The sequence below is a fragment of the Nothobranchius furzeri genome, chromosome 6 (genome assembly GCF_043380555.1).
Source record: "Nothobranchius furzeri strain GRZ-AD chromosome 6, NfurGRZ-RIMD1, whole genome shotgun sequence".
In the NCBI taxonomy this organism is placed as follows: Eukaryota; Metazoa; Chordata; class Actinopteri; order Cyprinodontiformes; family Nothobranchiidae; genus Nothobranchius; species Nothobranchius furzeri.
The window spans coordinates 78,155,866-78,173,501 of NC_091746.1; the positions used below are offsets into that span (position 1 = coordinate 78,155,866).

The window sequence follows — 17,636 nt, forward strand, 5'->3', positions numbered from 1 at the left end:
TACATTTTAGATAGACTATATTTCCCATTTCCCCTCAGTCAGGTTAGGAAATTTTGCTTTGAGAAAAAACGTTTGAAATGTTTTTGCACTGCTGTTAAAATGCTAAAAGGAGAAATTAAATTAAAATTAGGCTATTAGTTATCTGTATTGTTATTGTTGTTATTTAATCATTATATGCTTACTGCTAAAATTATTTCAATGCTATATTTTTATGTAGTACGGCTACAAAGCTGTGAATTTGCTTCTTGCACTAATTTCATTGTCCGTAAGCTTTTAAAGCTACTCGACTATTGATACTGTATTTAAATGCCAATAACACATTCCCTTCTTTTTATTGTGGTATCATGAGCTGTGAGAGAACGGGAAACAGTCGAATATAGCTGTTTGTTGGATTGCCTTTTCCAACTGTTCTCTGTGATTGGGTGATAAATTTGCTGACGCCAAACGTATGCGTCGGACAAGGCTCTTTCATCATCATCGAGTGACTGTAGGTTCAAATGCTTGTTAAATCTTGTAAACAGCGTACACCGAACCTTCTCTGGGTAACCGGAGTTATAGCCCTCAAATCGGTTTATTTAATTTTCTTTGTAGAATTTTATACATGTCTTCAAATTACACGTTATTTGAGTGTTTTATATGTAAACTTTGCAGTTTCAATGCATCGCCCTATATTTGTTAAAGACACACATCTACTGTGATTACTTGTACCGGTGTTCATAACGAGCGCACCCATCATCATTTCAGCGGCTATGTCGATTTAGCTAATGTTTAGCTAGGAGCTTGCTGCTTTCAGAAGTGAACGTAATCCGTATTTAGCAACGACCCGACGTTTAATATAAATACAGATCTACTGTCACAGAGGAGAACATGAACAGTAGGCTTCAAGAAATCCGCGAGAAACAAAAACTGAGACGGCAGATCTTGGCTCAACAGGCAAGTACACCATAGTTAACAGTTAGAAAGTGGCTAACCGCTAACGTCGCTTTGGTCATAACGGAGCTGCAGGGTGCTAAATGCTCACCATAACTTCACCGTCCCTAACTTGGCTGATGTATTAAATACTCGCCTTCCACCGAGCTAAAAGAAAACACCTTCATAGCAAATGTAAATAAGTGTAACCCAAGCTAGAGCCGACTTTATTTGTCGAATGAAATGTAGCAGCAATGCAAAAAAGGCGTTCACAAAGTTCCAGTCAAATGTTTGCTGATGTTGGTTTCTCTGTGTGTGTTTCTCTAAATGCGCAGCTGGGAGCTGAGAGCGCAGACAGTATCGGGGCTGTCCTTCACAGCAAAGATGAGCTCAAAGAGATAGAGGAGACAAGAGAAGCAAGCAGGTAAGGGTTGTTCCTCCTCACAGACAGGGCGGGATCGTCTGAGCTAGAAAAGGGCTGCGTTTGAATGAAATACGTAAATGCAACGTGTTTGCAGGCGCGTTGCAAACTTTTCAAAAGTGTGGGGGATGTTGTCTGTGGATGTCATCAGTTGTAAATTGAAACTCAACCTCAATCCAGTAAGGAGTTCGCGCATGATTCACAGTAACATAGTCCTTCCAAAAACATGCTTAATATTCACCAATGTATAAACTGCACACATGCAGAACGGGAAGAACTAATCTTCCAAACAACAGAACCCAAGTTTTCTTCATCAACAACACCCAATTCAACAATAAGCTGTTAAATCAAAAGGACGTAAAAATACACTAAATACACATTTAGAGAAAAACACACAGCAGCGACAATCCAATATCCTATCCACAGAATCCACTGTTTAAATTAAAGCCCAGACTTCTCTTTCCAACAATATTTATGCACTCTACATGCAAAATTCACAGAACCAGCAGCTAACAAACCACAGCTCATTTCATGACGTGAAAAGCGTAAATACAGTCTTACCTTTGTTGATTCATGGTCATAATCCATGTTATGGTAAAAACAATCCAATCCCTTTGTGTAATCCATCTTCACAACATCACACAAAGCTGATTCGTGGCTGTTTTAGCTTGCATCCATCTGATGCCAAATCCCAAAAATCTAGCCTAAAAAATCAAAAGCAAGCGATTCTATTGGCTCAGAGGTTTCCTAACTAACCTGAACGGCTTCAATAATCCAACGGCGGGGTCTGGAGAAACTCCTGAATAAACTGTGGTTCCAGCCCAGTCCACCAGCGCACAGGTGTACTCGGGTAGAGGCGGGGAGGTTTCGACAAACTTTATTTGTCACTGAATGTTAATAAAGCTGATTTTAAAGTTGGACCAAAAAAAAAACCTATTCCGTAGAAGGAGCGTTCAACTATTCCTTTTACAAGTGGCACACTGTGGCATTTGAGACCTCGCTTTAAGTGTGCATATATTATAAACCTCTGAAAATTGTTGTTCTTCACTTTATCAAACTCAGACTTTGTACAGCTAATGTCAAGATGTAAAATTATGAATTCAGTGAAATTTAAAACTACTGATGCATTTTTCAAAAGAGGTATTCATCCTGAAATCAAACATTTCGGGCAAAATAAGCAAAAGAAAAATAATCAACTTTTTTACAATGTTCCTTGTCTATTTACACTTCATCAGCAACACTTATTCTAATATTCACACATCTGAACAAATCCCACAAGAATTCCTTTTATAATGAGACCAAAAGTAATGAAAAAGACCTTGTGGTTACAGGAATATAGCCATTAAAGTGTGGGCATGTTATTTGTTTTTATTTCAACAATGCCATCAAATGGTTTGTGTTACATTGACTTACTGTTTTATAAGAACATATTATGAATGTAACATTAAACACAGTAGTCAAAAGTAGAGAATGGTGGTGGTGATTATGAATATCAGGACACTAATAAACAATATTACAAGACATTAAAAGTCAAATCAGTAACACTTTAGGAAACACAACTTAATCATTAACCAGGGGTTAACTAACATGCAAATGATACAGTCTGATTTATGAATTACTAATGATAACAAATTTGTGAATGACCTGAGTACATTACACATGTCCAAAAATTAAAACTTATTGTGTTATTTCCTCCAGTTTGAACCATAAAATTAGATACAGCTCAAGGTATGACCTATAAAGTACATTCTTTGGATTCAAAACCAAAACAACAGGGGAGGTAAGATTCAGCAAATACTTCGCAGAAGTGAAAACCTGCTTCATATGAACTGTGGTAACTGAGTAGGTGAGATAAAACTGTATTATTTTTAAAAAGCATCTCCACAGCTGTAATCATCACACTGGATGAATCCAAAAGCAAGACATCCAACACTTAACAGCAATTCAAGCTATTTTCAAGAACAATCTGTGTAACATCTTTGAGCTAGACCAGCGGTTCCCAAACTTATTTAGCTGCGCACCCCCCAGCCCCCCACATCCATCTTTTCCCCTATAGACATTTGATTATGCACAAGTAGGTGACCAGTTCAGGTTTACGCAGAGCAGAAGGAAGGAGAGCGCTCTGGCCACAGGTTAAACGTTCCTACTTTAAGAAAACCATTAAATTGCATTGTTGATGTGCTACCTGGGTACTCTAAATATTTATTTAAAATGAAATCAAAGGAAATTGTAATGGTATTGAATGTTTATTAATTACTATTTAAAAAAAGAAAGTGATTGGGAAAAAGGTCATCATATTTTTTTAACCCTGTTTGTCGAGTGACGTCTGATGCAAGGTGATGCGCCCCGCTCCACAGCAGCGAAACGCATCAGGCGCAAATAAAAGACAGAAAACATTAAAGGAAATGAGCCGACATGAACGATCGCGTGTTAAATTAGTTTTTGAGGTGGCGACACCTAATCTGATAATGTTACTGTGGCCGTGCTCGGGACGCAGATGTCTGGAGCGCGTCAACAATCAGAGCTTTGCATGCGCAAGCTGGTTAAGGTTAGGATGGGGTGAGGGGAAGGTTAAATAGCAAGAGGGAAAAGGTCACAATTTGATTAAATGTCCGTTTTACGGCGGGTGTCAGTACCGACGCTCTGGCACAGTGCGTTGCCTCCCCCAACGCGCAGGAGCTTGTCACCTGCTGACAGCAGGCTGCCGTCTTTTCCGAGGGCTGCATCTTGCCGGTCATTATCACGTGACAGCGACTAGTCGATGACAGGCATAACAAGTCACTATAGTGAAGTCGACTAGTTCATACAACCCCTGCTACTGCTCCCCAGAGTGTTCTGCAGCATAATCGGCACGTTCTCTTTGAACTTGATATCAAATTTTCGCCTCCTCTTCGTCTCCGCACCTGCCAAATCGCGGTCTGTCACTGGCAAATCAAAAGTGATACAGATGACACAACCGCCCCCCCGTGGTACTTGCTTGTTACCACGTTCCACCCGGCCACAATAAAATACCGGCCATTATTCACCTCCGCCGACTCCGACACCGGCCCAAATATGATACCCGGCCGTTAATTGAATACAGGCCAATATTAGAGGATTTACGGTATATAAAACCTCTTAAAAGCTTTTTATCATGGAGGAGGCAGCGCTCATTCCTGCCTTCAGTCTGACGGCGCGGCACAGCGCCGCGCAACGCCGGAGTTTACACAGCGTGCACTTATTGAATCTGTGTGTGTATACGTGTGTGTGTGTGTGTACGTGCGCGGCACAGCTCCATGAGCCGCGTCTCATTATTTCCATTCAAATAAAAACAATCTATTTTTAACTCAAATAAATTCGTATTTAACTACATTTTAAAGACACTTAAAGTGACTGTGTGTATTTTTCCTGGCAGTAGGGGGCAGTAGATACCTAAATCGTTGCAAGAAAGCTGTTTTTTTGTGTTGGAGTAAGACCTTACCAACGGATGCCCATTAAGGTCAAAAAGGCCCGGGGAGTGCAAATTTCAGAAAAATAACAACCACATCAGACTCCCTTTCACCGCTGCTAATAAGTGATGTAGCGTCATGAAGGGACGGTTTCCCCCTCTCTCCTCAGGAAGAACGTATCTCCTTGAGATATTGCTCCAGGCCCTTGATGCCTCTGCATCTAAATTATTTTAACTAGCTATTTGCCTCCCCCGACAGCTCAAGAGAAGATCAGAAGAACTCCATTAAATAATAATCAAATGACTTTGTTAGTCCAAATAATCATGTGAAGTCAATGTAAAATCAATCTGTGAAATGACAATATTAATTACTTGATATTATAATCATATGGCGCTATTTAAACCAATGTTGTAAAATTACTTCTGCCCAGCCCAGATGTGCTCACATGTGCACCCGTGTGCCGTTCAGCTGGAACGCGTCTGACCTCTGACAGGCGCACTCTGAACTTCAGATCTTCAGTGCGCTGTTAATAGGCTGACACGTTTAGAATGCTGTCTCACAGTCAGTGTGCTAATATAATAATATAATAATGCTAAAATGCTCAGATGGGAATCGTGTCTTGATTTATTTTGTTACATCCACAATGTTCTGTGTGTGAGGTTTACAATGTCAGAACACCTGCATGAGACAGGTGTTAATTACAATCTGCCAGAATGACTCGCCACCTTCAGATTCCTCCAACCTTGTTAAAAATGATCAAATACGGAACATATCTTGCTATTAACAGCGTGCGCCTGATTATTATGCAATTATTATTATGAAGCTAGGGCACATGCGGAGGACACACACACACATACACACACACACACGCAAAATATACTTGTTTTCAATTACATTTATTGGGCCCACTTACGTTTTCTTAGGCCCACCCCACAAATGAGTTTCTGGCTACGCTAATGGTGTCATATGACAGACTTCTCTGAGCTCCGCAGCCATTACACTTTTCACCTCGCGCACCCCCTAGCAGCCAGGGGGGCGCGCACCACAGTTAGGGAATCCCTGAGCTAGGCAGATAAGTAGACTGAGGTGTTATGTTAATATGAATGTTGGACAATGACCAAACAGGCGGGATTTATGGTGGGAAGCAAATTGATTGGTTGAAAGCTGGCTGTGTCAGAGCAACTGGAGAGGGAGGGAGGGAGGGAAGAGCCCCTGGAAGACGTTGGGCTCTTCCCTCCCTCTCCTGCTGCTGCTGGAAACCGAAACCCGAGGCAAACAGAGTGAGTGTGATGTAGAGACCAGACTAGTGTGGACGTGAGCAAAACGGCTGGAAAAGTGTGGGTGTTGAATCCCCCACATCCCCCACGGGTGCGACGCCCATGCGTGTTTGGTATCTGAATATGTAAAACAGTATTGATATTCGGGTGTCTACATCCCAACCAACCAGTTTTACTTTTGTGACATTAGTCAGTCAAGGTTACTTTTAACCAACATTTGTTGACCGATGCCTGTACAAAGTCTGAAAGTAATACTTAAGCATCACTGGTGAATTTCAAAGCAACTAAATACCACTTAAAACATTATTAACAATTAAAAAAACTTCTAGTATAAGAACAATATATTTTGAATTAATTGTAATTTTTTTTGTTTTCATTTTTATATTTAAATCAAATCGACATAACTTTCATTGCAATGCCATATTTTTCTTTATTCATTTTTGAATGGAGTAGGGGCTGCATGGCGGTTCATTTGGCAGCAATGTTTCCTCGCTGTGACCCCGGCTTTCCACGGGAGCCGTCAGCAGCACGTTACTGCAGCAGCACGTCACAGCTGCTGATAGGAACCGCTGTGGTCAACAGAACCTTTTCCACCGGAGCCGTCAGCAGCACGTTACTGCAGCAGCACGTCACAGCTGCTGATAGGAACCGCTGTGGTCAACAGAACCTTTTCCACTGGAGCCGTCGGCAGCCGTCAGCAGCGCGAGTCGGCCGCGTCTCAGGAGCAGCATGTCGCGGCCTTTACGCGCCGGTTCTATTTTCTACGCGCGACGCCTCTGAAACGGGTCAAGTTAGACCTTTTTGGGGAAGGAAAGACAGGAAATCGAACGCGGAAATGGAGAGAAGCTACCGAGATTTTCAGAATAAAGAACGTACTGCTTTCCGGTTGCTTTACTTTTATAAAAGGTTACTAACTGTGCGTCCCCGTGAGAAGTTATCACCTAGCTAGCGGTCTCCTTTGTTTTTCAGGTCCGTATTGGCGATTATAAAACGGACAGACTATAAAACACAAACCATGTTGTAGTTTTCTCCTGCTTGTTGTTGTGTTTACTGACGAAGTCACTCGTGTGACTTCGTGCTCGGTCGGTGACAGCTGCTCCCCTGCTGCTTCGCGTCTCGTGGGAAGGGCCAAGCAGCAGCTTACGCGAGCAAGACGTGCTGCTGCAGTAACGTGCAGCTGACGGCTCCCGTGGAAACCCGGGGTGAGAAGGTTGCAGGTTCGATCTCAGCGGTGGCATTTCTGCACGTAAACGTTTCCTCCCACAGATCAAAAACATGCACGTCGGTTACAGTGATCAGTTTTATGTGCTGCAACAATGAGGTGATTTCAGAGTGAATTAAAGTTGTTTGTGTTTCGCAGGGCTTCATATGACAGTTCAGCCCCTCCTCTCAAAAAGAAGCCACAAACTGAGGGAGAGGACACCGAGGAAGATGTGGAAGAACAGAAGGTGAGTTTAATCTAGAGATGCACCAAAAAGATCAGCTGGTGATCAGAGCAGGTCATAGTTTCGTGTGATTGGCCAATCTGAAACTTCAAAATCAGCTGTTGGTGGTGAGTGAGCAACAAGGAAAATGTGACATGTCTCTGGGGCCATAAAAGCACTAATGGAAATAACTGATCAATGAGACAGTCACAATTTTTTAATTGGTCAGAAATGAATTTGAGATCTTTCAGGTGAATCAGAAGCTACAAAGATCTTTACCAGCTGTTCAAATATTAGTAAAACTCTACAGGTTTCACCCTGAATCTTTGACATCACACACACACACACTTATGCCTTTTAATGTTAACCTTAAACCTGAGGCTTTTGCACAAACCGATTAAAACACGTGTGGTGAAAACTGGTTGGGTGGGTTCTGAGTGGATGTGGACTTTCACAATTATATGGATGACGCAGTTTTCCTGTGGGGTTTCACGGCTTCAGGGCTCAATAATTAACTGGATGTTTTTGTTTAGCAATCTTAACAAAGCATCTCCAGGACCTCACTTTAAAGAGCAAGTCACCCCCAAATCAACCTTCTTGTTTGCTGCTAAACCATACAAATGAGTGTCTAATTGTGCTGTAGTCACATGTGGTCTATAATTTGGCACAATTAAAATATTCAGCCTAAAACGCGACCCAACTTCAGATAAGCGGCTGAGGATGGATGGATGGATGGATGGATGGATGGATGGATGGATGGATGGATGGATGGATGGATGGATGGATGGATGGATGGATGGATGGATGGATGGATGGATGGATGGATGGATGGATGGATGGATGGATGGATGGATGGATGGATGGATGGATGGATGGATGGATGGATGGATGGATGGATGGATGGATCATTAGTCACACCAAATGATACAGATGCATTTAAGCTTTGGTGATACCTTTTAAAGACTAAATGTGTTTATTTCTTTTCTTTAACATTGAATCCATGTTTCTTTTTAAATAGCTTTTATGATCCAGTTGCTTTCAGGTTTCAACCACATGTTTAAATACAAAAATGTGTTTTCCTATTTTTGTCCGTGTGACAGGATGAGGTGGAAGTTCAGCAGGAGGATGAAACCAACCCCTATGAGGAAGTATATAAGGACTCCAGTACGTTCCTCAAGGTTAGAACACCTTCATTTGAGCTCATTTAGCTTTCCTGGTGTCTTATCTCACTTCATTCGCTTTTCTTAGAAATTCCATGCATGTTCGGTTCATCAAAGTTATGCCGGTTCATGGAGTTTATGATGTCATTGAACTTAAACGGTGACAGCCGTTACATTAGAGAGAAGTGTTAATGAAAGGTTACTGGGAATCATCTTAAAACAACAACAACAACAAAAGAGTCAGCAGAGCAGTAACAGGGAATAGCAAGCCATGTGATGCTTGTAAATATCAGCAGGTCCCATTGTTTACATCTGCATTACCAGCGTCCAGTTCTCACTCAGTTCCAGTTAGATCGGTGGTTTTGGTGACATTGTTTCCATTTCCTGGTAAGATGTTCAACTGAGAAACATTTTTGATGACTGTGGGTCGTTTGTTTTTTGTTGACTGTTTCCTACATAGTTACCAAATGCACACTGATATGCAGTAGAAACGGCCCTGCCAACAGGATTGTTGTGAAACATTCACATTATTTATGTAATCCTTTAAAGTACGTATTGTCCAGACTGGGGTTGTCACGGTGTGAAAATGTAACCTCACGGTTATTGTGACCAAAATTACCACGGTTTTCGGTATTATCGCAGTATTTTTTTTAAACGTGCTACATTTTCACACAATTAAATAAACCTGTATGTCAGGAAATATTGTCCTCAGTTTGTCTAAATTTTGCCTGAAATGTGTTATTTTGTAATTATGTTATTTATTTGTTTACATTTTTTCCCTTTAGTCTTTAAAATACCAATATTTGCCCATAACTTCTTATTTTGTGTCTGTTTGATGACATCATTTTAAAAATATTAGATCAGATGATACTCAGTACTCAAGTAGCCTTCTAATCAGATACTTTTTTTTACCCTTACTTGAGTACTAAACCCTATATCATGAAAATATCGTCCTCGGTTTGTGACCTTCCAGTGAGCTTTGCAGATGTGGGAAAATGTCATCAGGCAGTAATCGTTGTTAAATTCATAATTATTCTCGGAGAGAGACCAACTCTTATCTGCCCCTGGGAGCCCCGTAATGCATAGCGTCATTTCAACATGGCGGTGTCCGCGACACGGTTTATATGCAGGTAGCGGCGCTGCGGCTGCTTTATATAGCGACTCGTTGCATTCTCCCTCAGCCCAAATCCTCGGATCACGCATTTTAGCTAAAACGCTAACGTTAGCTTGCCTTGCGTTGACTGTAGAGTTGTGGGTGATGGTCACGCAGATGTGTCATGAGATTTGAAGCGTTGCTGCCTTCCACAGACACTTTTTCCTGCACCTGCTGCAAACAGCATAGCCGTCTTCTATCAACTGTCCCTCGGCATTCTTCAAATATCCAAAGGATGCCCGTACTTCCCACTTTGTCTTCTTTGAGGGATAATACATGTCCTGAGTGCTGCCGTCTCCTCCTTTGGCCATTATTTCAGCTTTAGCTTCAAGAAAGTTTTGGTTGTAAACAACAAAGTGCGCATGTGCCGCTGGCAACTTCAGCAGATGATACGGTGGCTGGTAAGGGTCACCGCGCCTACACCGCAGCCACGGTAATCCACCGAGATAATATAGTTTTTTTAAAAACAAGACGGTTATTATTATTGTCAACTTTTTTTACCGGGGTTTACCGCTACACCGGTTACCGTGACAACCCTAGTCCAGACTAAGTATATTGCCACGCTCTGGCTGTTGAAAAGGCATAAAGCACATCTGTCATCACTGGCTTTTTACTGTCTGAAATCTGAGCTGCAAATATTTATGACGGCTGCGTGTTTTTGTGTAAGTCTAGGTTACATCCTAAAAATAGTCCCACATTATCAGTAAACGGCGTCAGCGGTGGTTAAGCTTTCAGATAAACACGTTTTATTTTAGCCGTGGTTCCCAAACCTGAAGCACGAGTTTTGGTTGGCATGTTGACTTGATGCTTGACAATGTGCCTGGAACATTTCCAACTAAATCATGTGATTCCCTGAGCTCCAAGCAGAGCTCATTGTCAGTGTAAACAAACAACAGGTTAACAGTTGCTCGGTTTGGTTTTGTAAACAAAATCTGTTAGTTGGTCCACCCAAGAGGATAAAAAGACTAAGAACTAATCTAGTTGTGTTATTGTCATACGCACTGGATTAAATGTGTGTTTTATAATAATGTCAGCCACCAGGGCTCCGTGGCCAGCCTCGTGGTGCACCATGAGAGGATCTAAAGTAAACTTTGTCCTCATAGAACAGAATTTTATGTAGTTAAATCTAACATTGTGTCCTTTTGTTTTTAAAGTGAAATATAAATGTGTTTCTACCAAAAATCTAACCTGTAAATATCTGTAAACAGTTTGTAATAACCGAATCATTTCTGTAACTTTTTTTTTCTTTCTTGGTAAAATCAGCAGCCACTCACTCATTTTAGTTACTCAGATTTGAAAAGGTCTAGCTTTAATTTAAAATGTGTTCTTCTGTCCCTGCTCCTCTTCGGTGATTCTCAGGGCACTCAGAGTCTGAATCCTCACAACGACTACTGCCAACACTTTGTGGACACGGGGCATCGGCCCCAAAATTTCATCAGAGATGTTGGTGAGTGTTTTATCTTTTATTGTGTGTGTGTGTTTAAATTCTGGTGTGTGGGTCTGACCTCCGTTCTCTGCGTTTAAGGCTTGGCTGACAGATTTGAAGAATATCCCAAACTGCGAGAGTTGATCCGACTGAAGGATGAACTCATCTCCACCACCAACGTTCCTCCCATGTACGTTAAACCGTGTTTCATTTGTTGTTTTATTCATTGGTTTAGTTTTAGGAGGATAAAACCACTTCAGATGAATCATATTGTTCTCAAGTAGGTCCTCCTAGCTTACAACAAATAAAGAAGAGAACTGAGTCAATGAGCAAACGGGACAAGTCCAAAGACAAGAAGCACAAGCAAACAAACAGCAAACCCAAAAAAACAAGATCAAAGAACCAAACCAGACAAAATGTCCTGCTCTGGCACACAGTGAAAATGGAGAAGCTGTAAATTGGGTACCGTAGTGCTATTGAGCAGTGGATTCAAAATCAGTTACAAAGTGTGTGTGTTGTGTGTGTTTTAGGTACCTCCAGGCTGATCTGGACCACTTTGAGCTGCGGGATCTAAAGAGCCAGTTTGATGTGATCCTAATTGAGCCTCCTTTAGAAGAGTACTACAGGGAGTCGGGCATCAGCCACACGGAGCGTTTCTGGACCTGGGATGACGTAAGTGTGATTGTGTCTTTGTGTTTGGGAGTTAACGAGTACTGAATACTCACCTGAAACTGCTTGAATATGAAAATAAATATGTATTAAAGTCAGAAATGAATAACACTGACCTAGATAAGTAAAAAAGGTAATAAGGATAGCATTTTATTTTTAAAGCATCACCTCATCATTCTTATTCTGACAATTTAGATCATGAGACTGGAGATTGAAGAGATCTCAGCTCTGCGCTCCTTCGTCTTCCTCTGGTGTGGCTCTGGAGAAGGGTTGGACTTGGGCAGAATGGTAATTTTAGTCAAACGAAACAAACGCATCGCTTTAAACACTTTCCTGGTTCCTGGTCAGTTCTCACAAAGCATTTGTTTTTGTCTCTTGTTGTTTTTGTTAAATTCACATCCTTGAAGTCAGTCTGATGTGAACAAGTTCCTCTGAGGTCACACACGTGATTCGCAAGTTTGTAATCTGATCCGTGCAGGGCGTTTTAGCCAATCAGAAACATCCAGTTTCATGCCAAGCAAACCGACACACCAATACTTATTTTCTTAGCCGAGTTTTCAGCGGCTGTGACGTACATCTGTTGTTTTTATCAGCAACAACGAGTGACGACCTCACCCTGTGGTGTTAAAGTCAATTCCTATTTTAGACATTACCTGGGCTGGTGATTTTTTAGATGTTTTATCTGTTATTAAATATCCCTTATAGTGATGTTTCTAAAATAAATTGCATTTCTCAAAGGTAAAATTGGCATTTTTTCAAATTAAAAACAAAGAAAATGTTGAACTCATGACAGAGGAATAGAAAAACGTTGGTTCCTTAGAAAATAAAGACAAAGATTGACCTCTGCAGTTTAGTTTCAAAACTAAAAACATAAACAAAACAGTTAAGTTACCAACATCCTCAGTTTTTTTGCCATTGTTTGTAAGTTCTTACAAATATCAAGTTACCAGCCAAATATGAACAGGTATGCGGGATGCTTTGTAGACATCTTTAAAGGAACAGTTCAGATTTTTTAAGTATCTTTCCTAGGAATGTTCCTATCCAATCACATGGTCGGAAATCGGGCCAGATTACGTGTTTTGGAAAGGATCGGAACCGGGATTTAACCTTTTAAAACAACAAACGTGACTTTTTAAATTCATCCTAAGATAGAGATTTTCAAATTGAATAAAAATGACTTGGTTTTGATTTCAATAAGTCCCTCTACATCAATAATATTTGCTTCTTGTACGAAAACGACACAGTAGCGTCACTCTTTTCACCGCAGGCAAGGACTCGGACAACAAGCGCTTCTGTTAGCAAGTCTGCTAACTCAGAGCTAACGTGTCTCTTCAGGAGAGCTAAAATGTCTGCAGCTTGGTGGTATTCTAAACCGGACCGAAAAGGCGGAGCTACAGATATTTGTAATGTGTGCAAACTGGGCATTCACCACGCTGGAAAGGACACAGCTCCATGATTCACTGCCTTCAAACAAGCTTTTCCTTCGGGCGTCAACAAAGCACGTCACTCATCTCCATTAATCCCCAGTTGACCTCTAACAGTCACAGTGAAGTCAGACAAAAAGCAGAGCCAGCTGACAGAAAAAGTTACACTAATAAACAAAGAGAAATTGCCAACAGACAGCAAAACATCGAGGTTTCTAGTTGTCCTGCAGCACGGAGCTGCGCGCTGGAGCTACAGGTGTTCTGCTGAGAAAAGTTGCCCTGCCTGCCGAAGGCCCCGCCTGCCTGCTCCGTCACATGAACACGGTTCACAGCTGCGTGTTGAGGGAGTAAACGACTTTAAATAAAAGCAACGCTGCTACTTTTAAGTGTGTTCACAAAACAAACAATGTTTTAATCTATGTACTTCCTAAAAAAATTAAAAGGAAACTTAAAGGATGTTTTTTTCTTATTTTAATGCTTTGCTAAAAAAAAGATTTCTTTTCTCCTTCTAATTTTAATGCTTTTCTGAAAGGTATCGGATCGGGAGCAAAACAATGTGATCGGAACATCCCTAATCTTTACTGTTGTAATTATCCATCAAAATGTTTTTTTTTAAGTATTTCTTCCTTAAATAACAAATTTCCAAAATTCAGCCATTGGGACTGTTGGCTCACCTAGCTAATCAGAACTTATCTGTTTCCCCAAACTGAAGCCATTGAAAGGGCTTTCTGCAGCGTATGTTATTTGTTTTTAACGTTTCCACTGGACCCGACCTTTAAAACATGCAAACTTGCTTAAATCTAAGGAGAAATCTTCACTTTCCCACCTTGTACAACTGCCAGTGTTTGGATAAGTACACACTTTTGGTTTCTCAGTAACACCAGCTTTACTAGGTGCATTATGTAGAAATGAAGTAAAAATGGCACCCCGTGGTAAGATTCGGTTATTGCAACCACTTTAATCAACTCTACAGTATTCGCTTGCAGGAGACACGGCAACCCCACACTCACTGATGGTAAACAGTAGTTACATCCCTCTTTAGTTTGGTTAGAAAGGAGAAAAATGGATAAACCCAGCAGCCAGCTGGAAATGAAATGTTTCAGTAAAACCTTCCTTCTAAAATGACAGAAACATTACTCTTTTGGGATTTTCTCCATGTAAAATTCTCACTATATTCTTACATATTGCATCTTTAATGTAGATGTTGTTTACTGAGAGAATGTTTTTCAGCATAATAACAAAAACCTTTTATTGAACCACCTGTCATATCAGTGCTTGAGAAAGTGGGGCTTCCGGAGGTGTGAGGACATCTGTTGGATCAAGACTAACAAGAATAACCCAGGAAAAACCAAGGCGCTGGACCCGAAGGCCGTCTTCCAGAGGACTAAGGTACACAATTGTTGCATGTGTTAACAAAAACTGACAAATGCAAAGAATAAAACACACAATTTATTTATCAAATAAGTTTAAATCAAATAAGCTCCTGTAATCGGCTACCTCTCTCGTGGTGCCATCTTGAATTTAGTTGCAAATGATTTGGTGCAAGGAGAGCCTAATTCACCATGGGTTCCTTACTGTCAAAAACCTGAATTAGAGTCTAAGGGCCGATGAGGTCTTTTCTGTCCCAGTTTGATAAGTGCCATGGATTTAACATTTGTATCCTAAGTATTTATAATGGAGAGAGAGAGAGAGAGAGAGAGAGGAGAGAGAGAGAGAGAGAGAGAGAGAGAGGAGAGAGAGAGGAGAGAGAGAGAGAGAGAGAGAGAGAGAGAGAGAGAGAGAGAGAGAGAGAGAGAGAGAGAGAGAGAGAGAGAGAGAGAGAGAGAGAGAGAGAGAGAGAGAGAGAGAGAGAGAGAGAGAGAGAGAGAGAGAGAGAGAGAGAGAGAGAGAGAGAGGTTTGCTGCCATTGCTGTTTGTGTTGGGCTTATCATCACTTCATCTGTTTTTTACGGAAATGAGTTGAAGTGATGAAACTGTGTCACTGGAGGATTTTAGTAGAGTTGCCTAACCCTGACCACAGCTATGGATGGAGCGAAAACACTTTAGTTTCACATGAAACCGAATAGGAAGCCGTTACCATAACCAGATGAATGAGTTTCCATTTACTGAATCATTCATACAAACCTTTTGTTGGTGTTTTACATGAAACGCTGTTCAAATTCAGATTGCATGGAACAAATATGTGAACATGAATCTGTGTGATGAGGCTTGGCAAGTAAGAGCACACTGTTTTCCAGGAGCACTGCCTCATGGGAATCAAAGGAACGGTCCGCAGGAGTACTGATGGTGACTTCATCCATGCTAACGTGGACATCGACTTGATTATCACCGAGGAGCCCGAGATGGGGAACGTAGAGAAGCCCGTGGAGATCTTTCACATCATTGAGCACTTCTGTTTGGGCCGAAGGAGGTTGCACCTGTTTGGACGAGACTCAACCATCCGACCAGGTGAGGCGGGCATCATCTGCTGTAGAAAATAACAAAGCAACATGGTTTGTCTTCTGATTTTGTTTTTCAATTAAAATCTTTGCTTTTCTCTCGTTTCTAGGCTGGTTGACCGTTGGTCCTACATTAACAAACACCAACTTCAACCCAGAAGCATATGCTTCACATTTCCCTCTACCTGACGACCATTTGTCTGGTTGTACAGAGGAAATAGAGAGACTGAGGCCCAAATCTCCAGTTAAGCTGAAGTCGGACCGTGGTGGTGGAGCCCCCAGAGGGGGCCGTGGTGGGCCGAATGCAGGACGAGGTGGAGACAGAGGCAGAGAAAGAAACAGACCAAATTTCCGAGGGGACAGAGGAGGGTTCAGAGGCAGGGGAGGGCCACATAGGGGGTTCCCACCTCGCTAGAACTTTTATTTAACCACGCGTGTCACGATTAGTGAGAAGCAATTAAAATCTGAATGTGATTTTTCAATTTTGGGGAAAAAATGTTTCTTTGTTTAAGTGTTACAGGAATAAACTCTGCTTTTTTATAAACACGGTCTAGTTTTTTTTCTACTAAAATCAAGTTTAGACATTCATTCCTCTAACATTTTGATAGCTGCTGTTTTAAAAGCATCAAAAAACAAAACAGAGAATTTTCATCACTAAATAGAAGCTACAACAGCTGCATGCCATTGCTGTTAGAATGATCATTTTACAGTGGTGTACAGACACCTTTTGTGGTCAACAAATTTTCTTGTGTACATTTCCTGCATGCACTACAACTCATCAAATAGTCTAAAGCTGATTGGTTGTTGGCCTCTGTTCATGCACTAACCACATGCTGTTGAGCATGTACTGGGCGGGGCTTTTACGGGAAGGTTGCATACCTGGCTTAGATGAAACAATTAATAGAATTCAAAAGATGGAGTTATTTAATGTGTTGACAGTAAGATAATTAGTGTGTGTGCAGCAGCTGTTCCTGTTACCCAGTTCATCTTAAAATAACTATTAATATAGCACCTAAACAAAGTGCTGCACATCATTAAAGATAAAAAATAGTACCTCGGTATGAAAACTAAGCAAATGTAGTGCACATAATCAGTAAAATCAAAGATACAATAAGAACAAAGCTAAAACAGGAAATTAAGTAAAAAGGCCTAAAAAGATCACGGAGTGATCAATCAGTAAACACTGGTAAAACGGTGCATTTCAGTTTAGTTCAAAAAATTACAACAAGCTTGCTTGTCTGACATCCTGTGGCAGAACAATCCAGCCCACCCAGTCAGATCGCAGTGTCCTTGATGGGACATGATTTAACTACTGTTCCTGTAGATGGCCTAATAGATTTTGGGTCAAACCTTTTTTCCTTACAGTAATTACATGCTTTTATTTTGGTAAGAATGCTATATTTTTAAATAAAATGAGGACAAATAAGATAAACATTCACAGTACTTGTCTCTGTGGCTCTGTGATGGAACAGCAGCATGTTTGTGGTGTGCCCTGTCTCTCCCAGTGATCACCAGAAATAAGCACTGGCTTCTCATGACTAGCCTAGTGAACTAGACCAAATTCTTGCTTTGCAAAGAATGTCTAGACACGCTCCATTGGAACCTCAGCAGCTCCTACCAGGACTCTGGCTGGCCAATCACAGCTCTCTAGAGGGGTTTCAAACACATAAAGAGCTGTGATTGGTCCATAATGGTGGGCCAATCATAGTGCTCTATCTGCTTAGTGAACAAATCACAGAGCTTTATCCGCTTTGTGGGCCAATCAGGGCACTCTATATGCCTGGTGGGTGGGATGATGCCACAGAGTGAAACAAGAGTATGTCACATTCATTGTCCAGGGGAATGCGGAGATCATTTGAAAGACAACGGTAGAACACGCCCCACAACCGAGAGCCGTCAACGGAGCA

The 17,636-nt window shown here is 41.3% G+C and overlaps 1 protein-coding gene across 1 annotated transcript; it reads left to right on the plus strand.

Moving 5' to 3' along the window:
- Positions 1-734: 734 nt before the first annotated feature.
- mettl14 (methyltransferase 14, N6-adenosine-methyltransferase non-catalytic subunit) lies at positions 735-16,273 on the plus strand. The gene is made up of 11 exons (XM_070552587.1): positions 735-933; positions 1,245-1,333; positions 7,396-7,483; positions 8,560-8,637; positions 11,132-11,219; positions 11,298-11,388; positions 11,729-11,870; positions 12,063-12,155; positions 14,564-14,680; positions 15,529-15,739; positions 15,840-16,273. Exons 1-11 carry the CDS (start codon positions 868-870, stop codon positions 16,142-16,144), a joined length of 1,368 nt encoding a protein of 455 aa, XP_070408688.1. The 5' UTR covers positions 735-867; the 3' UTR covers positions 16,145-16,273.
- Positions 16,274-17,636: the final 1,363 nt, after the last annotated feature.